This window comes from Terrapene carolina, unplaced genomic scaffold (genome assembly GCF_002925995.2).
Source record: "Terrapene carolina triunguis isolate 2854851 unplaced genomic scaffold, T_m_triunguis-2.0 Scaffold558, whole genome shotgun sequence".
In the NCBI taxonomy this organism is placed as follows: Eukaryota; Metazoa; Chordata; order Testudines; family Emydidae; genus Terrapene; species Terrapene triunguis.
The window spans coordinates 12,205,619-12,230,267 of NW_020664909.1; the positions used below are offsets into that span (position 1 = coordinate 12,205,619).

General features: G+C 40.2%; 1 protein-coding gene across 2 annotated transcripts in view; it reads left to right on the forward strand.

Annotated features, from left to right (window-relative positions):
* Positions 1-24,649, forward strand: part of EPHA6 (EPH receptor A6) — an 858,706-nt gene that overhangs the window by 629,741 nt on the left and 204,316 nt on the right. The window contains exons 7-8 of one of the 2 annotated variants that reach the window (XM_026659017.1): positions 6,630-6,677; positions 7,101-7,263. In XM_026659017.1, the coding sequence (XP_026514802.1) occupies positions 6,630-6,677; positions 7,101-7,263 (211 nt within the window). The remainder of the gene's footprint in view (positions 1-6,629; positions 6,678-7,100; positions 7,264-24,649) is intronic. The other variant, XM_026659018.1, reaches the window with a different exon arrangement.

Below are 24,649 nucleotides of genomic sequence, written 5' to 3' on the forward strand. Positions count from 1 at the left end.
ATTCAGATGTTGAGATTGGCAATACTGCTAATGTCTCTGACTTTTTGGCCTGCCAAAATTAAGAGCGGTCTTTAAAATGTTGATTCAAAAGTTTTCTTTAGTAAATATTTTAAATTAGAAAAGACGCATGACTAGAATATTTTATGGGTTTTGGAGATGAGGGATTTAATATGCAGGCTAGCCTAGCATTTTCAAGACACATGCTCCACCCCCTTTACTGTATTCTGATTCCAGATTTTCCATAACTGATTTAAGGCATAGATTTAACTTTATTCCTCCCAGTGTGGTCACCTTGTCAATGTGATTTATAATATCTTATCTAATGTCCTTATACCCGGTTTTCTTCTTTGCCCTCCATATTATTTAATCTTTAATAACACACCCTCTCTCACTTTGTCCACATCATTCATTGTGCTGGTGAGATTTCAAGCACCTTTGGAGTCACCCTGTCCCCTTCTCTCTCCATTTTATGTTCTCCTGTTCATGGCTCACCTCACTTCACCTCAGCCTTTCCTGGTACATAATCCAATTAAAGTGATGTTTGGCTGGGTTCTGACCTCTCTGTATTTTCTTTAGATTGGTTATCCATTCTACCCCTTTCCTGCTGACAGCTTTGCTTACCTATGGAAAGAGTGATGAACTGACTGACAGACAATCAAAATATAAAAGTACTGAATGGCCGAAGTGGTAAAGCACACTTCAATATTTCAGGCACCTAAACGGTTATAGCTCAGATTAGTGACAGATATTAGAACAAAACCAAACAAAAATAAAAAAATACACATGTGGTGGCTTATACCATCAAACTTTGCTGGTCTCTTCTCCGGAAGCGACACCACACACAATTTCAGCTTCTGCTGACTCCCTGCTTTCTCCTCGTAGACTTTCTAACTAGCTCAAGACTCTTCCATCTTTCAAATACCTTTGCCTCCTGTGAGCATGGTTACAGTTCTGGTAGTGTTAACTACACCTCTGCCCCCTCCAGGGTCTCCTCCAGGGCACCCCTTCAGGTCTCTGGCATCTAGCCATTACCTCTCTGTGAACAAGGACCCAAATCCCTATCCCTCCAGACCAAAAATTTGGGCTTGCAATTCCCGTGCAATTCACTGTGAGTATCCCAGCAAGTCTGACATTAGTCTAGCACCTGCAGTTTGCACTCTCTCCAGGGACAGCGACCGTGGTACCCAGTGACCAGCAGCTTTCACAAAACCTAGTACATTTATTTTAGGACAAATCGTTACAGAAAAAACTTGTCATAAACCAATAAACAGTCTCCCTGCATGCTAAGCTTACCACGTGTCAGCCATCTTCCAAATGGAGACCCAGGAAGGGTCCAGTTCTTCACATCCTTCCAGCAGGGTTGTGCCCTTTTGGTTACATTCTCAGGTCAGTTTTTGGATCAGAATGAGGGTCCCCTCCAACAGTTCAGGCTGGCCCTTGATATCACAAGATCTTTGTTTGTCTCCTGGCCCTCTTGAACTGGGCTGAACCAGCATATGCAATTCATCCCAGGGGAAGGTTCTTCTCTGGAGTTGTTTCCCTCTCTCGAGATCTGCAGTAATTACTCCTCACTTGTTTTAGTTCCTTGTGGAAGCTTGGTAACTTGCTGTGAAGATAGTATACAATCCCTAGTGCCCAGAGTTACATATAATATTCATAGATACACAAGTTTGTTACTAATCCCAGTGCCTATGGCATCTGGCACATCCCTTTTGTATAACAGCCTACAGTTATAACAGTATAACAGCCTTTTGAAAATTCTCTGCTCCCAAGGTGTCACAAGTATGTGCTGTATTTTAAGGCTATGAAAATGTTAACTAATTAAATTCACATCACCTTTTTGAGGTAGCTAAGTAGCATTATCTCCAATTTACAGATTCATTCATAGATTCATAGATTCTAGGACTGGAAGGGACCTCGAGAGGTCATCGAGTCCAGTCCCCTGCCCGCATGGCAGGACCAAATACTGTCTAGACCATCCCTGATAGACATTTATCTAACCTACTCTTAAATATCTCCAGAGATGGAGATTCCACAACCTCCCTAGGCAATTTATTCCAGTGTTTAACCACCCTGACAGTTAGGAACTTTTTCCTAATGTCCAACCTAGACCTCCCTTGCTGCAGTTTAAGCCCATTGCTTCTTGTTCTATCCTCAGAGGCTAAGGTGAACAAGTTTTCTCCCTCCTCCTTATGACACCCTTTTAGATACCTGAAAACTGCTAGCATGTCCCCTCTCAGTCTTCTCTTTTCCAAACTAAACAAACCCAATTCTTTCAGCCTTCCTTCATAGGTCATATTCTCAAGACCTTTAATCATTCTTGTTGCTCTTCTCTGGACCCTTTCCAATTTCTCCACATCTTTCTTCAAATGCGGTGCCCAGAACTGGACACAATACTCCAGCTGAGGCCTAACCAGAGCAGAGTAGAGCGGAAGAATGACTTCTCGTGTCTTGCTCACAACACACCTGTTAATACATCCCAGAATCATGTTTGCTTTTTTTGCAACAGCATCACACTGTTGACTTATATTTAGCTTGTGGTCCACTATAACCCCTAGATCCCTTTCTGCCGTACTCCTTCCTAGACAGTCTCTTCCCATTCTGTATGTGTGAAACTGATTTTTTCTTCCTAAGTGGAGCACTTTGCATTTGTCTTTGTTAAACTTCATCCTGTTTAACTCAGACCATTTCTCCAATTTGTCCAGATCATCTTGAATTATGACCCTGTCCTCCAAAGCAGTTGCAATCCCTCCCAGTTTGGTATCATCCGCAAACTTAATAAGCATACTTTCTATGCCAATATCTAAGTTGTTAATGAAGATATTGAACAGAGCCGGTCCCAAAACAGACCCCTGCGGAACCCCACTCGTTATGCCTTTCCAGCAGGATTGGGAACCATTAATAACAACTCTCTGAGTACGGTTATCCAGCCAGTTATGCACCCACCTTATAGTAGCCCCATCTAAATTGTATTTGCCTAGTTTATCGATAAGAATATCATGCGAGACCGTATCAAATGCCTTACTAAAGTCTAGGTATACCACATCCACAGCTTCTCCCTTATCCACAAGACTCGTTATCCTATCAAAGAAAGCTATCAGATTGGTTTGACACGATTTGTTCTTTACAAATCCATGCTGGCTGTTCCCTATCACCTTACCACCTTCCAAGTGTTTGCAGATGATTTCCTTAATTACTTGCTCCATTATCTTCCCTGGCACAGAAGTTAAACTAACTGGTCTGTAGTTTCCTGGGTTGTTTTTTTTAAATTCCCCTTTTTATAGATGGGCAGTATATTTGCCCTTTTCCAGTCTTCTGGAATCTCTCCCATCTCCCATGATTTTCCAAAGATAATAGCTAGAGGCTCAGATACCTCCTCTATTAGCTCCTTGAGTATTCTAGGATGCATTTCATCAGGCCCTGGTGACTTGCAGGCATCTAACTTTTCTAAGTGATTTTTAACTTGTTCTTTTTTTATTTTATCTTCTAAACCTACCCCCTTCCCATTAGCATTCACTATGTTAGGCATTCCTTCAGACTTCTCGGTGAAGAACGAAACAAAGAAGTCATTAAGCATCTCTGCCATTTCCAAGTTTCCTGTTACTGTTTCTCCCTCTTCACTGAGCAGTGGGCCTACTAGATGAGGAAACTGAAGAAGAGATGTGAGGTTGCCCTTTCCCATACCCACAGAGATGTGATTAATAGGTGTTCCTTGCTCCCAAGGTTTAAGTCATTCCTTTAGATACTGCTGCTTCTCTCAACAACCATGTCTACATGTATCCATCAGGTTGATACACCCAGGAAAGGAGAAAATATTAGATTGCTCTTTTACACTTTTCTGTGTTCATCATTCATTGAGTTTAATCAAACATTGATATACTATAAGTGGCAAAACCCTGTAATATTATTCTTTACTATAACATAGTATTTATTCAGCTCTGACATTGTGACCTGTACTCAGGAGAAAATGATGGCCCCCATGGTCTATAGTGCTTCTATTAGTATTTATATATATACAATAGTGTATAGTGCCTTGACAGTACTGAGTAGGGAGAATATAATTTAAAGGCAGATTTCCATTTGTGGACACAGTGGATCCAACCCACATTAGCAAAAAGAACAGCTGACTGCATATGTAAATGTCCAGTTATTGTCTCAATGAATTCTTTTTGCACGCTCAAATTTGAAAATTTTGAATCACAGTCATAGGCGGCGAGTTATATGGACCCGTGGTACCCATGCTCCACCAATATTCAGGAACATAGGCCTGGCTCCATCAATGTTTGGGTTTATATTTTCACAGCTGTCCCATCCATAGGACGGACCAGGGCAACCGCCCTGGGCCCCGTGCTTCAGGGGGACACGGGGTCCAGGGCAGCCTGGGGGGTTAGGAAAGATGGACCATGGTCTGACCCAGTATGGTAGCGCTTATGTTCATATGTTCTTACCTGGTGAGAGAAGATTTCCTTAGAAATAAAGAGAGAGTAAAAGGTATCACATGTATGGTTGATAGCATATTTTCTACCTAAGATTCTGGACAGTCTTAAACTATTTATTCTGGTGCAATAGCACTATTATAATGCCATTAATGGGGTTTTGGGTTAGTTTATTTTTGCCTTGTATATTTTGGCTAAGTTAAATTTGTTATGGAGAGGAGCACTTAGAGGCCCATAACTTCATATTTTTGGTTGTGAGCTAGCATTAAGTACTTTTCTGGTTTACACTGTATTTACCTCTTTAACTCAGGCGTCACACGTTCAGCCTGTGTGTTCTCCCTAATTACGTTTCTGATAAGTATCCTAAATTGCCTGAAAACTACAGTGAAGTATTACTGTTAACATGAAGGAACACTATACTTGTTGCATATTGACCCTGATCCATATACAGAGGGGAGACCATTTGCATGTCTTTTATCTCTCCCTGCAAAAGGGTTTGACATTTCCGCAGCACTATTTCCCCCCTATTATGGACTCTTCCAAAAGCCCCTCTATAATCCTGTGCTCCTCCATGCAAGCATATGCTTTGTGGACAGGGCAGATCAGGGCACAAAATTTGCTCTATTGCCCCACACCCACATGTACCTCAAGCCCTTCAGAAATTCTTGGAAAAGACAATACATAGTATTACTGTGTGATATTGTCCACTGAGCTCCTCCATGTCCTTGGGGATAAAGCTGAGAGAGTCCCTGGTAGCCAATGCTTTGTGTGTTATCATCACAGGCCTTAAGAACCAGAGACCTAAGCTGGTACAGAGGAACTACTGTTTTTCCAATCAAACAAAAAGTGACTCTATTCTGCAGCTTTGAAAAACAAAATTAGCATTTTTGCCTCTCTTGAAGGGAAAATAAACAATTTTGTCAAACTTCCTAGAAAATGGAAGTTTAGGGGTCACAAAATTGACCTAAATAAAATGGTTAAAATGTGTGTGAGATTTAGCAGAATCCTTTTGCCTTTTGATACCATAGAGTACCATTCTATCAGTTTTTAAAATTCTGTTTTTTATTTGTATTATCTGTATTCTCCCTCCATATGTACATATATATTTTACATGTTACATATTTTGTTTTTATGTTATGTAGCATTGGTTGTTATTTCAAAATGTAATAACAGTCTGCTTTAAATAAGTAGCAACTTGAGGATTTTCTCTTAATACAGTTTCTCAAATTATCTCCAGAATTTGAACAGTGGGCATTGGTTGTAATAATCTTAAATTTTGGTTGATGTTTCCCCAACCTCAAATACCAACACTTATCTGTGTGAAATCCTGATGTGGTTTAGTTAGTTGATTTTGCTGTAGTGGAAGCATTGATGCTAAATTCATCTTTGGGGTAACTCCATTGAACTCAGTGAGGTTCCATCAGGGATGAATCTGGCTTAATATGTTTGCCATGCCCTGCTTCATGTAAAAGCATATGTATATTGCTCAAAAGTAGTAAATTTCTGCAATGTAACTGCAAGCTGCTCTTTTCCCTGCTGCGTCTTCTCCACATTAACAAGCTAGAAACAACTTTTGAATAACTTAATATAGCACGTAGCATAATATCAGTGCATGTATACATTTGTGGTGCCCTGTGAGTACCGCTATTATATTATCGAGAGTATGAACAGTTCTGCTTCAGCCTGAATTGTAGATGAGACATTCTCTAGCACAATAAAGGTGACCTGCAGGCATTGTGTAAAATATTACAGATTACTGAATTATGGAATGGCAGTAACTAATGAAATAACTCTCTGCTCTGTTATATCACACCCTCACTGTGTCCTAAAAATATGGAACTATCACTAGCATGCTCTGTGTGCAAAACTACGTATTACTGAGTTTGTGCAGCAATCTGATAGAGTGAACCTTTCTACTAAAGACCTGAACTTGAGAGGTGCTGAGCACCTGTAACTCCCTGTGACTTCAGTAGGAGTTAGGGTTCTCAACAACTCCCAGAATCGGCTGGAAAATACTTAACATGGGAATTCTGCAAAGAATGTTTTTCATTATAGTGTGCCAGGGAATTTATATACAATCACATTACAGCTAACTGGAGAGAAAAATTAAGTTCAGCAACAACAAAGCAGTTGAACCATGCTAGAAGTTTTCGAACTAAAAAAAAGTTAATCTATATTTTCTTTTACCTACAGGCCTACCCACGGATAGCGCCGGCATTTTGGCACTACCTGCGGGTAGAAGTGAGTAGCGGGTATTTGAATACTCCCACATCTTTACACTTTACTAGTACTTACTGAACTTCTAATTTGTCCATTGTGCAAAATATGTAGCTGCCATTTCAGCTGCCATTTTCTGTGAATGTAGTCATGTATTAATACTATATTATTTTGACTACAGTATAATTACTAACCCAAATCACAAAGGTACAATATGCATTGTATGAAAGAATAAGCAAAATTTCTTAAAATATTTCTGATCCAACATCATGTCATACATTGTGATGATAGCACAATATCAGAGTACCAGAATTCATACCTGCATCTCCTTTTATGAACAAATTTTACATTCATAAGAAAAAAGCAGAGCTTTCTATTTGGACTATTGTTATTACAAAGTTTGCACAACTCAACTTGATATCATTTCTCCCCTCTTTTGTCCATCAGGAGCATGAGCAGCTCAGCTATTCCTCCACAAGGTCCAAGGCTCCAAGTGTTATCATCACAGGTCTCAAGCCAGCCACCAAGTATATATTTCATATCAGAGTCAGGACTGCAGCAGGATACAGCGGCTATAGCCAGAAGTTTGAATTTGAAACTGGAGATGAAAGTAAGTCTTAAGGAAGGGACAAATGTGACTACCATAGAAGTAGTGTCTAATTCTAAGTCAGTCAGACATTGGGAGTATGAATGAGCTGAGTATTCACCACACACGCAACACAGAATGCCCACTGGGTTAATGTAAAAAAACAAAAAACTTTTTCACACATCCCCTTAGAGGGGTTCCCTTTATATTGAACTTAGGAACAACAAAAATAAAAATCAGCCCGAGATGAACATTGAAGGATTCTTTTTTCTTTGCAAGATTTCCTCACCCCAACCCCTTTCTTTCCCTAGAGACTTTGCACCTTTTATCCTCCTGAAATGGAGCTTATAAGACCCACAAGGTATGGATACCAGCAGAGTAATCCTGTGCGTTCATGCAAGACCCTAGAACCTCACAGCCTCTCACAGAGAGCCTTTCATCTGTTGGCTTTCAGTACTCCCATTATCTAAGAATAATGGAATGGAAACAATTATGTGTATTTCCAATCAAACAGTAAGTCCGCTAAATACCCAAGTAAGAAGCAAGCATATAAAAAGCCTCAAAAAGATCTGTGAACAACTTCTGAAATGAAACCCAAGCCCTCATTAAAATCCCAGTTAGGATGTTTGTAAATATTTGATAGAAAATTAGTATACATACCACATTAAAAACGTTCATTAGTGAAATTACATTAATTAACCACTTACCCATACCATGTCTCATTAATGTGTTGAACTTCATGCTGCTTAAGCTGAAGTACAGACTGAAGTCTTCTTATAAATGTATATGTTTTCAAAATAGACTTCATAGATAAATAAGAAATTACCAAACTCTCATGAAGAGGGTCATATAATATTGCTGACAAAATGTAAATGAATGTATTTAACATAGAGGTTTAAAATTTATCCAGGAATGATCAGCTAGATCACAAGTTGAAATCCTATGACAAAGTGGAAAATGTATACTAATTCTGTAGTATTCTGGGAAAGTGACTTTTGTACCAATATGGAACTATGGATCCTTAATATGGCATCCAGACAAACTGTTTACCAGTCAAAGGTTATGGGACTGTCAGTGACCATTCAACCAAAAGCAATTCAGAAGCTAAGAATGTAGAAAATTAGTTACTAAAATGTCAATTCAATTTAAATGTGCTTCTCCAGACAATAGTTCATAGCTAATCCCTTTCATACATAATATCTCAGATAAACATTGAGACTGCTCCTGACTGTACACTAATGGACTTGGGGTAAAAATACCTAAAGTTCCTCTAAGCCTTAAACTCTTAAATACCATTTTCAAAAATAACCTAGGGCCAAATTTTTAAAGGTATCTAAGTACCTTAAGATGCAGATAGGCACCAAGTGGGATTTTCAAAAAATCTGCATACTTCTAAATGTTTTGGTTTGACATTTTTGAAATGAAACACTTCAACTTTTGAATTTTACTTCACTTTTATTTTTTCAAAAAGGTACAAAATAAAAATTTTGAAAACGAAACACGTTTTGTTTGACCCAAAATATATATTTTACTTTTTTAGTTCGACCACTGAAAAATAGGAATAAAGCTATATGAATAACCAAAGTGCCTAAGTTATTTTTGAAAAATGTGACTCAGGCTCCTAAGTCATTTATATGCTTTTGAAAAGTTTATCCTTGGCCCTTTAGCTGAAAAAGTATAGGCTCATGCATTCAGATCCAGATGACAGTGATGTCATTACAAGTGTGGTTGTGGTATTACATTCACTCTGGCCAGACAACCTCATCCCAAATGTCTGAGGTCTACAGCAGTTCAAACCGCCATAAGGTCCACCACCGGTGATGATGCTCCTGGGCAGGCTGTCTGTGGGGATTGAATCTGCACCTCTGTATCTAAAACCATGAGCCCCTGCTTCTCGAGATAAAGGACCAAGAGTAAAGCAGATTACAAAAAGGAAGGAAGTTCCTTTTTCACGTATGCCCCAAGAGGTTGTGATGAGTAGTTTTCTCATTCTGAAAATGCATATTATGTGAAGTATAGAAAACATCTTTATTATTTTGGGTGTTTTGCTTGCTGCAGCAAAGGAGTCATTGGCATGTATACATTATTTTAAGTATTGTAACTAATAATATTATTCAATATCCATATTGTATGGCTCTCTCACATTTTACTGCAGACCAAAAATTCAGGCCCACCTTGCTAACATTTTGGTAAATCTGGGCTGAGTTTTGAGTCAATCTGGGCTCACTGATGGTTTCAAATGGAAATCATTGGGAACTCAGTTGTTTTGACCTGTAATTAGCATGCGACTGTTTCAGCTGAGTTAGATTAGGAATTATTTGGTTTGTTCAGATGCTTAACTCAAAGCAAAATGTAATGGTGTGTGAATCTACATGAACTAAAATGAAAAGGTTTTCCTGAATCCAGGGCAAACTAAAATCACTAAGTTTCTCCTAAGTCTCTCTGAAAGACCTTAAGCATAGATCAGTGAATCAGAGTTCCGCTGGTGTATTCCAGGGGTCGGCAATCTTTGGCACACAGCTCGCCAGGGAAAGCCCCTGGCGGGCCAGGCCAGGCCAGTTTGTTTACCTGCTGCGTCCGCAGGTTCGGCCGATCGCGGATCCCACTGGCTCGGTTCGCCGCTCCAGGCCAATGGGAGCTGCAGGAAGCGGCGCGGGCCTAGGGATGTGCTGGCCGCCCTTCCCGCCGCCCCATTGGCCTGGGACGGCAAACCGCGGCCAGTGGGAGCCACGATCGGCTGAACCTGCAGACGTGGCAGGTAAACAAACCGGCCCGGCCCGCCAGGGTGCTTATCCTGGCAAGCCATGTGCCAAACGTTGCTGATCCCTGGTGTATTCCATAGACCTAATACTAATGATTTGATCCTCCATGAGAACTGCATTTTGAATACTGGATGTGTCTAGGCATGGACAAACCTTAAATAGGCGTTCAACATATTGCCAGACTGTAACAAGTTAGCTTGAAATGATTAGTGCTCCATACATGAAAACATAGTTTGGGGATTCATTACATTTCAGAAGGAACACAGAGAGATGCAATTTTATGGCCAAAGTTATTTACAACCACATTTTAATTTAGTTAGCAGATTAAGTACCTCATGATGATCTAAGTTATGTCCGCAAATAATTGTGAGTGTAAAAAGAGAAGGATGGATAAAGGCTGGACTCAGTCTCACCCAGTATGTGTAAAGTGTAATTACATGTGATTGTGACAAATGAGGAAGACACTGACAGCAGCAGACTTTTTCCCTTTCATTAGAGTGAGTTCAAAACCCAGGGAAGAAAAAGTAAAATGACAAATCAATATCTCAACATTAATAAGGGGCTGATGCACTGCTGTCAGTTGAAGCTAGAGTTGTGTTCTCCACATCTTCAATTGTTCCTGCAGTCTGAGGGATTTGGGGTGTCAGAGAGAATTAAGTGCAGATGGTATTTCCTAAACTGTAAGACAAGTACATTTAGCTCCTTCTAGTAGCAATTGTTGTCTGACTTGTCTCTATCATGATGTACACAAAACTCAGCCTGCTAATCATAGATAGACAGTTGACAACCTGTGACTATTCCTCTGCCCCTTCTTTCTTTTCCAGTTCCCCCCCTTTAACCTCAGTTTAAAACAAACCAAAAAAAGTGAACAAAAGAACTTAAAATACGTGTAACAAACAAATTCTGCCAATTCTCCACCTTGCTCATTTGCTTGTGTGTTGAATCCACATCTGCTTTAGATAGGTAATTCCTTCAGGGCAAGGATTGTTTCTTTTGTGTGTTTGTACAGGACCAAGCACCTGGGACCTGAGGCATTTCAGTACTATCAGAATATGAATATTTACTGCTAATAATAATAAAATAATACATACATATCCCTCAGTGGCAGTGAAGAAAAATTGTATGAGGACAAGCCATCTAGAATACTAATGAAGTAATTTATTGCAAGAGAGAAAATTGCTTGAAAACTCATTGGATGAAATTTAATAAAAGCATTTTAGGAGACATATATTTAAGTAATAAAGCAAGCATAAAAATATTTCCTTAATATAGAATAGATTGTGATGGTTTTGGTTTTGTAATAGTTATAAACACAATCAAAGTATATACTTGGATGTGGAGTTTTGCTCTCAGGTTGAGATTGAAAGCTATAGCTTTTTATTTAAATGTTTCAAATGTTCCATGGTTTATACAAAGCAATTTCACAGGGATTTTAGAAATGAAAGATAATAACAACATTTTTAAACCCTGGACTAACAGAATCAAGGTGGATACATATAGCCATTGCAAACCTCTTTTACTCCATTAGCTGTTAAAGGGATAAGAGCTTTGTCAAACATGCTGGTTTTGGTTTCTGGGGGGTTTGCTAATGCTAAGGTAATAATATAATATAGTTAACCACTGTCTGGGGAAAAGAGAGGCTAAAATATCAAAGGAAAATATCTCATGATTAAAATGAAACCAGATGACTTACTCTATAGAGTAAGAGTATACAGTAAGGTTTAAAATTATCTTATAAATTTATTGTTCTTTGAGTGGCTCTGCATATTCCCACTAATGGGTAAGGCACCAAGTGCTACAATCTAACAGGAGCCCCTTCTCCCAGCAGTGCCTGTTAGAGCACATGTGCGCCCCCTTTCTATACCTCCCCTCAGTGTTCATGAACATTCTGAGGGCAAGGCTATATAAAGGGGCACTGAGGCTATATAAGGGGGCACCAGCTCAGTTCCTTCCAACCACTTGTGCCAGATGGAAGTGAACCACTCTGGTCTTTTGGATCTGGCTTTTTTTCTCCTATTTTAGTCTATTGTGATAAATTTTTAGTGCTAGTATAAATAGTTTGTTAGTAGTTATAGTCAGCTAAGTTAATTTTCATATTTGTTTCTTTGGGGTGACAGATCAGAAGAAGATGAAGCAGAAGCCGGGCTTTAAGGGATGTACTTTCTGCCCAACCATCTTCCCGGTATTGGATGCCCATGTGAGGTGCCTTAAGTGATTCAGCAAGAGTCACTCCCCTTCTGGGTGTTCCATCTATCACACTTTCACACCACATATGGAGAGGCGTAATAGGCTGCAGGTGGTCCTATTTAAGGAAGATCTCCCTGTTAACCATTTGGGTTCCAGGAGATCTTTGGATCTGAAGACTAAGAGGCCCATATTGTCTCTGATTGCATCAACAAGTAAGGCTAAGATTTCTGAGAAGTCCCAGGGATCCGTGCCTTCGCTGGTTCTGCCGTACATTCCCATTTCATCATATCCTCCTGTTAAAGCTGCCAGGGTGTCAGAGGCGCCATCTATTCAGTCTGGAGATAAGGACCCTATGCCTAGGTTCCAACTGTGTCCATTACAAAGAGGAAGACAAAGGAGAAGACAGCCACAGTCAGGAATGCCAGATGCCATGGATCACATTTATCAGTTCCATCTGATTTGTATCCATGTTCTCTAGTACCAAATCTAAGACCCAAGTCAGTTCCACATTCTATTTTATGATCCAGAATTACTGAGTTGAGTCTCTCTCTGGATCTGGTGATGTCACTGTTGTCTTTACAAACCCCTGTACCAACATCAGATCCGAAGAGGATTATTACAGTAGTAGAAGATGTTCACTGTTTGGCCCCTGATCATTCTTTAGATCCAAGTGAGAGTTTCTTGGGGAGCAGGAAAAGGAAGACCTCATCAGTTTCAAGGTCTAAATCCCTTACTCCTGAAAAGAGACATAGGATAGAACCTCCTCTGCTTCCTCCTCCTCCTAAGACTTCTGTAGGGTCATCAGGCAGATCTTTCTCACCTGTCATGTCAGTTCATCCTCCGATGCAGTTATCTGCAGTGAGACCCATTGCAGATGCAAGGTTGGATTCACAGGTAGAAGAGGATCATGAAAGAGTCAAAAGACCTCAGCTCTCCAGATTTTTGCCACCCAAGGCTGGGTTTCCTTAGTCTTTTGGTCAGTTTGTGCCACCACATCTTATGCAGATGTTCCTGGACACTAACTATTGGAGAGACTGGTAATCTTGGACTCCATGGCTTTCTTGGGCTCCACCACATGAGTTCTTGGGTCATCCACTTTGTAGATGGAGTAATGATGTTCCAGCTAATAAGGATCCAGATGCTGAGAATTTTTTGGATCAGATTCCACCAGGTACGTCTGCACCCCAGATAGTAGTGCCTGATACATTGTCTGAGGAAGAAAAGGAGTTGAGTTTGGTGGATCAATTGGCATCTACTTTGAACTTACCTTCAGTTGCTGAGGAAGAGGCATTGCATCCACTATCTGACATTCTTGGTGCTCCTTCAAGGAATAGAATGTCTTTATCTATTTGGAATGGTCTCTTGCAACCTGCTAAGGCCATTTGGGTTACTCTTGCTTACTGTCAGCCCATTTCTTAAAAAGCAGACAGACTGTATCAAATCCCACAGGAGAGTATTGTATTTTTATACTCAGCCTGCACTAAATTCTTTAGTGATTGCAGCAGCGAGTAATAGATTTAGGTTTGGTCAAGACCAGTCAACTCCAGCAAATAGAAAAGGGAAGAAATTGGATGCCCTTGGAAGGAAGGCTTTTCCTCCTTAATCTTTAGATATTAGCATAGCTAATTACCAGGTGGTAATGTCCCACTATCAATTCCATCTGTGGGAGAAAATGGTTATGTTTGTGCAAGAGTTACCAGACAATCAGAGGAAATTAGCCAATGCTATCTTGGCAGAGGGACAAAATGTGGCAAAACATGCTCTTAGGGCTTCTTTTGATGCTTCTGATTCTTCAGCCAGAGCCTTAGCATCTGTGGTTACTTTGAGAAGACATGCATAGTTAAGGTCTTCATCATTGACTGTGGACACTAGGTTTAAGGTGGAGGATCTCCCTTCTGAGGGTGGTGGTTTTTTCAGTAACAAGATGGATGAGCTTTTGGAAAAGTCAGAAGAGACAAGATCTACTGCTCATTCTCTGAGTTAGTTCTCCGCTGCTAGGAGACCTCCTACTCCTTGTTTTCATTACCAGAGAACATTTTATGCTCAACCTTCTTCATATTTTTCATCTCAGAACCTTCAGCAACATCTTCAGCAAACAACTTATTTCTGGCAGTCTCAACAGAAAAAGAAGTCATTCAGGTCCAGACCAAAGTCAAAGCTGATCTGCTTCATTCTCTTCTTCATTTAATACATAACCACAGATCTGGCACAAGGTTCAAAAGTTTTGGACCAACTGGCAAAGCTCCTTCCTACCCCTTGTTTGGAAACAGGCTAAACCATTTTATCAGCTATGAGAGGCTTATTACATCATGCAAACAGGTCATAGAAATAATAGGGAAAGTCTATGCCTTACGGTTCAAAATACTACTTCTTTTTATCTCCCCTTATCCTTTCATTTTCAGGGAATATCCCACAAAAGTTGTTCTTCTATAGGAAGTTCAGAAATTGCTTTTGATGGGAGCACAAAGGAAGTTCACAAAGGGGTGGGGCAAGGGTTTTAGTCAAGATGCGTGCTGGTGCAAAAAAAAAGATGAGTATTTCAGTCCAATTTTAGATTTAAGAAGGTTGAACACATTCATCCAAATGTTTCACTTTCAAACGTTAATTCACACCTCCATCATTCCGCACTCTCACCATGGATTGGTTCACAACTCTCAATTTAAAGGATACATATTTCTATATTTCTATTTGGCCAAATAATTGGAAATACCTCTGTTTTGTGGTGGGACAGAGATATTTTCAGTATGAGGTCATGCTGTTTGTCCTCTCTGCAGTGCTTAGAGTCTTTACATCTCAGAAAACAGGGTATGATTGATAAAATCATCTTCACAAGAAGATCTACTGACTTGCATCCAGTTTACAACCTCCCTTCTTACAGATTTAGGGCTATTTCTAAAGGTCAAAAAATTAAATTTCTGTGCAACTCAGAGAATCCACTTTATAGGATATGTACTGGACTCAGTAGCAGAAATGGCTTTCCTTCCAAGAAGAAAGATTTTTGAAGATAGTGCAATCTATTTAAAAGATTCATAGGCATTAGACCCAAAAAGTAATTTTCTTTTTACGTCTGATGGGTCTCAAGGCAGCAACTACTTATGTCACTCTATTTGCATGTCTCAGAATGAGGCCAATGCAATTTTGGATGGCTCAGGTTGACAAGCCAAATCTGGACAATCTTCACATGTCAGGCACCATGCCACAAGACATTTAGATTATTTAATGTAGTAAACAAACAAAACCAATGTCCTCAAAAGAGTCATTTTCAATCCTCCTTTGCCATTCATCACCATAACCTCTGATGCACTGAACAACGGATGAGGGAGTTCATCTGGGTTTTCTGACCATTCAAAGTCACTGGGTGTCTCAGGAAAAGAATCTGCACATAAATGTTTTAGAATTGAGGGTGATTCACCTGGCCCTCAGATCTTTTCTGCCTCATATATGGAGGAAAGTTATGCTGGGAGAGAGAGACAAAACGACTGTTGTGTATTACGTCAACAAGCAAGGAGGTGCTCAGTCTACTGTGTTGTGTGCTGAGACAATCACTTTCTGGGATAGGTGAGTACAATCTACAGGATGTCTATCTGATAGCCCTGCATTTAGCAAGAGTGAGCAATGTGTTGGCAGATCAGCTCTGCAGATAGTTCTCAAATGCATGAGTGGTCATTAAAGGACCAGATAATACAAAAGATCTTCTCCAGTTGGGGTCAGCCAGTTGTAGACCTGTTTACAACTAGGTTCAACTGTAAGTGTCGTCTTTTTTGTTCAAGAGTGGGAAAGGACAGTTGGTCTATTTCAGATGATTTTCTAATGCATTGGGGAACAGGCCATCTCTATGCTCTGTCCTTTCCCATTAATTCAGAAGGTGGTGGGCAAGATAAGACAGGACAAGGTGACATTGATCCTGGTCCCTCCAGCTTGGCTGAGACAGCAATGTCATATGGACCTGCTTCAGCTGTTGTAAGGGGTCTACAAACTGCTACACTTGCCTTGAGACCTGTTATCCCAGCAGCATGGAAGGATTCTTCATGCACAACTCCAGTCTCTCTATCTGATGGCCTAGGCTATCAGACTGACTAATTTTGAACAATCTTGTCCCTCCTTTGTTCAAAATGTGTTGCTGAATTCTAGTCTATGAGGAAATGGACTAGATTTGTTACTTGGATGCAGGGAAAATTTGACTGACCAGTTACAGCTTCTATTCCTGTGTATTTGATGTATTTAAAGTCTGAAGGCCTGTCTTTAATTTCTCTTTAACGTTTCTTTTGGCAGCTTTTTCAGCTTATGTTTTGATCAGTGACAGATTGTTGTTCAAGTATGATATGATTTAAAAGTTTCTGAAGGGGTTATTTAATATGTATTCCCCCCCCCCCCCCGAGAGATCCGATTCCACCGTAGGATCTTAATTTGATGTTATATTTGCTTATGAAGCCACCTTTTAAACCCTAGGCAGAGTGTTCTTTATTTCACTTATCTATTAAGACTGTGTTTATTATTACTATAACATCAGCCAGAAGGGTGAGCAAATTCCATGTTTTGATTACAGACCCACCATTTACTAGTTTTTCATAAAGACAAGGTGGTTCTTAGACCTGATCCCAGGTTTTTACCAAAAATAGTATCCGAGTTTCATATCAATCAGACAATAAATTTACCAGTTGTGACAAAGTTCCTTCTCTATCTTGGTGGGTCCTGCGCTTACTGGCGGATTTTCTTGCCTCAGAGATTCACCATGTGGGTTGGGGAACAGCCCAGAGATCTTCCCCTCTGGTAGAACCCACAGTCCAGGTCAATTGGGAGGTTTGGGGGGAACCCGGTCCCACCCTCTGCTCTGGGTTCCAGCCCAGGGCCCTGTGGACTGCAGCTGTCTAGAGTGCCTCCTGGAACAGCTGGACAACAGCTACAATTCCCTGGGCTACTTCCCCATGGCCTCCTCCCAACACCGTCTTTATTCTCACCACAGGACCTTCTTCTTGGTGTCTGTTAATGCTTATACTCCTCAGTCCTCCAGCTGCACATCCTCTCACTCCCAGCTCCTTACACCCACACCACAAGCTGAAGTGAGCTCCTTTTTAAACCCAGGTGCCCTGATTAGCCTGCCTTAATTGATTCTAGCAGCTTCTTGATTGGCTGCAGGTGTTCTAATCAGCCTGTCTGCCTTAATTATTTCTAGAAAGTTCCTGATTGTTCTGGAACCTTCCCTGTTACCTTACCCAGGGAAAAGAGACCTACTTAATCTGGGGCTAATATATCTGCCTTCTATCACTCTCCTGTAGCCATCTGGCCTGACCCTGTCACACAGTGTTTTTTCCAAAGCCACATGCTAATAAAGGAGAATCTGCTTTACATACTTTAGATCCTAGAAGGGTTTTAGCATATTATTTATATAGAACTAAAGATTTTAGGAAGCCTTCTACATTATTTGTTTCATATGGTACGAATCATATGGGTTATCATCTGTCTTCTCAAATTGTTTCCAGATGGGTAAAACAATGTATCCTTGAATGTTACACATTAGCAGCAGTTTCTGTGCCTACTGATGTCAGATCTAATTCCTTTAGATCAGTGGCAGCATCTTTTGCTTGTCTTAAACATGTTCCTAATGGGGAAATCTGTAAGGCTGCTACTTGGAAGTCGGTCCATACATTTACTGAACATTATGCTTTGGATATAGCTTCAAGAACAGATGCTTGATTTGGTAGAGCTGTGCTTCAATAATTAATTGGGACTCTTCCCTCCTCCAGAGTTTTCAGATGGATTGCCAAACTACCCATAAGTGGGAATACGCAGACCATTCAAAAAAGTATTGAAGGTTACTTATTTGCGACCAGAGTTCTTTGAGATGACTCTGCATATTCACACTTCCCATCCACCTTCCCCTATTTCTCAGAGTCCTATCTTGGTTTCCCTGGGTGAGCAGTGGAAGGAATTGAGGCAGTACAGACCACAGCACTTCCTTATATAGCTTTACCCTCAGAATGTTCAGACACAGCAAGGAGAGGGCTAGCTGGAGGCATGTGTGCACTTTAATGGGCACTTTGGAGAAGTCTCCACCATTAGGCTGCACTGGTTGGCGCATTATGCCTGAGCGTGAATATGCAGAGTCATCTCAAAGAACTCCAGTTACAGTCATTTCCTTAATATTGCACCAAGCCTCCCTTCAGTGGGAGACTACTGTCATACTTGCTCCAGTTTACTGGTTGAAATGCAATTTGTGCTGCTTCAATTATTTAGGATAAAATTAGATACATCATTACGAGGAACAGCTAGAAATTTTGGAATGATTATTAATGGTGGTGCATGAAGCAGAAAGAGGACTGTCTGACCCTGTAGGAGTAATAAAAAAAATTAATTAATCAGAGAGGCTGTAGAATTCGTATTGTGTGACTACTCAGAAATGTGGTAGAGCATAGAGCTTCCATTTGGAATTAGCACTAATCAATAGCTGGCTAGGAGTGTTGGCCAGAAAGGGGGCGCAACAAAAATATTGCTGGAAAAATCTGTACCAAATCCCAGCTGTCAGATTTGCTGATTGAACACAGTACAGTTTATAATGTATCCTTTCATTCCTTTCTTCTTTGCCTACGCTGAGGCTCCCAATGTCATCCCCTTACTTACTTACTTCACACCATTTTTCTCTCCTCCCTTCCCTGCTCAACCCTATTTTTTGAAAATCTTTCCACACTTCTCTATGCCATTTCTCTTCTCCCTCTCATTAGCTAGTCCTCTATTTTGAGGATACCTAAATTTGTTCTTTGAAAATCAAAGCAGAGGGCTGGTATAAAGCAAAATGTTTCAGAAATCCTTGCAATGAACCTGATCCCAGGTGTCATGATGGCTAAGAACAAGGCAGTGGGTTAACCTGCAGATGTGGAAAGCTACATGCATTATAGAGATGTACTGGTATCAGCTTTAGAGGAAATCTTGCTTAATCTGATACCGGGTTTAATGCACATAAGGATCCTGAATAGTAGATAACAATAAAATGTATGGGAACAATAGAGAGAAAGTCAGGTTGTAGGAATTGGGGAGAGAGGCAGAAAAATGAGAGTGAGGTTAGACTTGACATATTCTATGTAGAGAGTAAAGAAAGGAGTCTAATATTATCTGGAGCAAGGAGCTCAATAACAAGGGGAAAGGACATAAATGAAGTATAGGACTGTTTCAATCCTAACTACACCAATGGTAATTGGTGCTTTGTCCGAACAGGCCTTGGCTATTTGCTGCAAGAGAATTTACTGAAACTATTAGTAAATAAATGATGGAGAATTTGATAATCTTAACTTGATGCTTACAATCATCATTGAACCGTTATCAGATGCTACATATACATGCTGCAGTAACATCAATAAAAATAGTGGAAGCCTTGCATTGAGCACCAATGCTAACAACTATTAACATCTGGTACACTTGTTTCTGGGAGGACATATACATTCTGTTGGCTGGTTATAAATACTTACTGATAGATTGTGTCTGTTATTGTATGGGCCAGATGAGCTCAGGATACCCTTCCCACACTGCACAGACCTACAAATGAAACAACCAGAGGCTGATGCTTGTACTCCCTATGTGAAAGTGGGTGGGGTTAGCTAATAAGGTCTGGAGAACCCCATGCTTTAAAAGGGCATGCAGGAGTGGAGTGGGAATATAATCAGGGCCCTGTCCCATCCATTATGGCTAAGAGGCTGGTACTGATTGGCTTTATGGAGAGGATAGTAGATGCTGCTTTTGAGTATGTTTCCCCCAATGCCCCCGAGGCATTCTGCCTGCGTCAACAGCCTACAGGCAGAGTGTCTTCAGCGACTGCTTGGTTGGGTTCCACACACACACAAATACACACACACACACACACACACACACCCTGTAGTGGCTTCATGAGTCATAATCTAGTCCTTATTTAGTTTTCACTTGTATGGCTCTGGAACAGCATGTACCTGAGTTACTTTCCCCCACACAAACCACTAAGCCTATCTATGATATATTAAAATGTACTCTTCTGAGTCAAACCCCACAATTCAAGCTATTTGGTCCAATGTATCCATGTTTTTATGTCTTTTTATTATTTCTGAACTAGAGCTTTACAGGAGACTTTTAAAAAAAATATTTAATGAGTAACAGTATTCCTGTTTCTGGAGGAATGTCTTTTACTATTCACCTCAGAGGCCCTTTGTGCCCAGAGGAAACATGTAAACTATTGAAAAATTTACAGCTGTTCCACCGTGCAGTATTTTTGTGTTGTAGCTTCCTTGTGCAGAAGCTGTTTTTAAAACTAAAAATGTTTTATAATGTCAGCCTTATTACCAGTGGGAAGAGAGGTGTGGTTTTTTTTCCTCCTTGATGTGGCAGGTTTATTTTAAAAACCCCATGCTTTAAAACTGCTCCTGGTCTGGTGGGAAATCTTTCTGTATATAACATTTGATGATTCAGTGACAGTCTTAAAATAGGCAGATCTCATCTATTGACTAATATTCTGAAGAAATATTTTTATTTCAGATTTTTGATGTCAGAACTGATTAAAGGATCTGGGAGAACCTTTACAGTATTACTAAGTGGGGCGGCATCCGGAGGTGCCATTGTGTGACAAAGCAAAACCAACCCCAGCTTTCCCACATGTGTATGAAATAGAATTAGACATCTATCCACCTCCCTACACCCAAACTTCAGGTTTTAAAAAAATGGAACCTGATCTGAAGTATCCCTCATTGTGATTTTACAAGATGAATAGCTGACTCGGGTTTTGCCAAACCAACACAACCTCTGCTTTTGACAAATGCTGCCTTACAAGGAAATGACATCTCTCAAGGGGCAAGAGATTGGACTAATTTTAGTGAATTGTATGCTGTGAAACCAAATTTCCCCTTTAAAAAGGCACTGTAAAACAATTCATGTTTAATTTAATAATACACTACCAAGAATATAGTAATTTAGTAATACATTATCAAAAATATAACTGAGGGGAAATAGAAGAAGAGAGGAGATAGCAAGATACAAAGCTGATGGGGGGGAAAGGGTGATGGAAGAAAAAAGCAGGGAGGTGGCAAGGGCGGAAAAATATACAACAGAGACATGATAAAACTTAAAGATTTTATTACTTAAAACCTAAAGGTCAACTTTAAAATATAGTTGAAAAAGTGAAAGAATGTGATGAAATAGATCAGACAGAAGGAGGTGCATATGCTAAAATTTGCCTAGGACATCAAAAGCCCTGATCTAATCTCTGCTTTCAAGAATTTTGTAAGAAAACTGAAAATTGCATTTGCTTTATTACTGTATTCCCATTCCATAGCCAGTGTTTCCTGGTGGGCTTTTTCGTGTGTGTGTTGCTCATTGCACTGTGCTTTTATTGATTTCTACAAGGATTTCTTCAAGCAAAAATAAGCATTTCCATCACTTTACAGGCCTTACCTACTTCTCTGTCAGTTTTTACCAACCTCACATTTTCCAATTATACTTGTCTGTCATTTGACATTTTTATCTGACAAGTAAATTAAGGTCATCAGGAAGAGTCAGGCTTGAAGAGACCCTTTGTATTGATGTGGCTAGTTGAAGAAAATCCTAATATATTGGACTCTGACATATCTGCCATCATGGTAGAAGAGAACAAGAGGAGCAAAATAATCACTTTCTAAGAGTATACAGTCCCAGCTAAGAATCATACTAGTTAAAGACAGAAAAGCTAAATTTAGTCATTGAGTTCATCCCCCTCCATGTGCAGGATATAGTCCTGGTTAGAGGACTAATGTTGTTAAATTGATATATTACACTTCATTTTAGCTAAAAAGCCAAGAAACAACAGTTCTACTAAACAGAAATGATCCAGGAAGCCTGACTAAAGCTCTTCTGAGTTTTCTGCATGACGGTTATTTGGGCTACGGAACCAATTTTTATCATCAACTCTATCCTTCTCCAATATCCAAAACTTTAGTTATCAGGAAAGAAAGCTTCAGATTGTCCATTTAGCAGCAAGTGTGTATTAAGGATGTCCAGGCACAGGTAGTTAGTGTATCTGAACCCCCATCATATTCCTTCTGCACCTGCTGAATTCATTGCTCCTGCATACCTTTTTTTTTCTATTAAACTCATCTTGAAAGGGCTGCAGTTTGTCCTCTAGTCCCCACTTCAAATGCTGGCAATATGCACTCATTTAACATTTCCTTCTCTTGTTATGGCTTTAAAATGTCTCTAGCCTTAACAACCTCTGCAGCAGTTTAGCAGGGGCCCCAACAGTTGAGAGATGGTATTCAACATTTGATCTGAAGGCCTGGGATGATGATTATTATTTGCACTGTTACTTGTGTCACATCATTTTTGTTAACTTGATTTTTTCCAAGTAAATATGACTCTATTGAATATAACATGATGCAAAGTCTAAAGTCATTCCCACAATATCACTAGTTACTGTTTGGGAGCTTAACTATTTAGTGAGTAGTTGATAAAAGGTTTCAGTGTATCTTTCATTCAAAGATGTATGTATCTAACTTGTCTGTGAAGAGTTTAAGACCACAGATACTGAATGCAGTATTGTAATTTATTGTCTGTACATATTTCCATTAAATTATAGAGACAGAAACCTAATGCCAGAGATTTAATACATTGTTTTTATTGCAAATTGGACATAAATTACTATGGTTTTTATTTGCTTTGACTACTGTTGCAAAGATAGCTCATGCTATTTATTAGTTGCTAAATCACTCAGAAATATTATTTAAAGTCCAAATGTTCCCTCTTGGATACAACATTTTTATGAGGCTTTTGACAGTTTGTGACACCCAGAATACTGTACACAAAGTACTGTGTAAGAGGCTACATTGTATTGAGGCTTCTCCTCAGAGGATCCCAGATGATGTACCTACATTTGAATCAACGGAGGCCCCAGGAGAGCTGCATGTTGTGCTTTCTGAGCAGTGCACAATTGCATGAAACCAGATTTTGTTTTCTTGATGAAGCTGAGGTTGGTCTCTTTCCTGCATTTGTTGAGGTCAGCTAAAACACCCAGTACTATATTTCTACCAGTGTCAGAAGGTCCCTAATAGGGCCCCTGTTCTCAATTCTCAAAATACTACATATTTCATAAAAACTAACAAATAGAGAACAGATGGAAATGTACTGGAGGGTGATAACTTTCACATAAAATTAGGTGCAGATAAAGATCCTCAGGATTACAGAGCAAGAGAGACAGAGACAATAGAGCCAAATCCTTCTCTCATTCATAGAGCATCTAATAGACTGAGGCCTTGAACTGGCCTCTAGGCACTACTGCATTATAAATGTTTAATATTAATAATAATAATAATAATTAATAGGATCAGACTCGCAGAGTCAATATTTTTCAGGTGATTTGCTTAGACCCAATGTTTGTTGGAGAAAGTGATAAGAACAGACAAATCTTGAGAACAACATTTTTTGTTGCTTGGATAGAGTGCAGGGAGCTAACAGATGAGCCTGCACTCAGATCACTCTGACACCCATTAGTTCCCCTGAAGAAAACTGATTGGGATTATTATAGGTAATTAGTGAATCAGACTGATGGGCTGGCTGAGCTAATGAGCCAATTAGCCCATCAGCTCAAGATTGATAAAGAGGCAGAGGAAGGAAGTGCCAGGTGAAGAGGAATACGGGTAGCTGAGTCCAGTCTCACAGAGGCCTCAGGGAAGGGAGACTGCTCCTCTGTGGTCCTGAAGGGAGGACGAAAAGCACAGGGGATATTGTAAACAGTACTGTTGCATAGGACTGTTGCATAAAGTTGCATAAAGTACTGTTGCATAAAGATGTTGGTGGAGGGAACTCCAATGGTACAGTGAATACACAGCCAGCAGAGTCGGAGCTGGTTTCTGGGGTGCAAACAGGCAGGCTAGGGATCATGTTCCGCTACAGTTGCCTTTCACCAAAGCACCTTATAGTTAAAACTGTACAAATATGTTAGCAGCCTGAAGAGCCTGTGCTGCGAAGGACGCTGAATAAGAGTCTTGTCTCTGACTTCTGTGGGGCTCAGTTATATAGTCCATATTCATACAATACTGGAAGATTTTCCCACAGAATGAATGCAGAATTGGGCTTAGTGTTAAGCTGACTAAATAAATGTGCTGTCAATGTGTCTAGAAGTTTGCTAAACTTGGACCCTGGCAAATTGCAAGAGTCTGAGGGTACGTCTTCACTACCCGCCGTATTGGCGGGTAGCGATCGATTTATCAGGATCGATATATCGCGTCTCGTTAAGATGCGATATATCGATCCCCGAACGCGCTCCCCGTCGACTCCGGAACTCCACCAGAGCGAGCAGTGGTAGCGGAGTCGACGGGGAAGCCGCGACCGTCGATCCCGTGCCGTGTGGACCCCAGGTAAGTCGATCTAAGATGCTTCGACTTCAGCTACGTTATTCACGTAGCTGAAGTTGCGTATCTTAGATCGATCCCCCCGCCCCCAGTGTAGACCAGCCCTGAGAATTCCATAGGCCTTCCTCT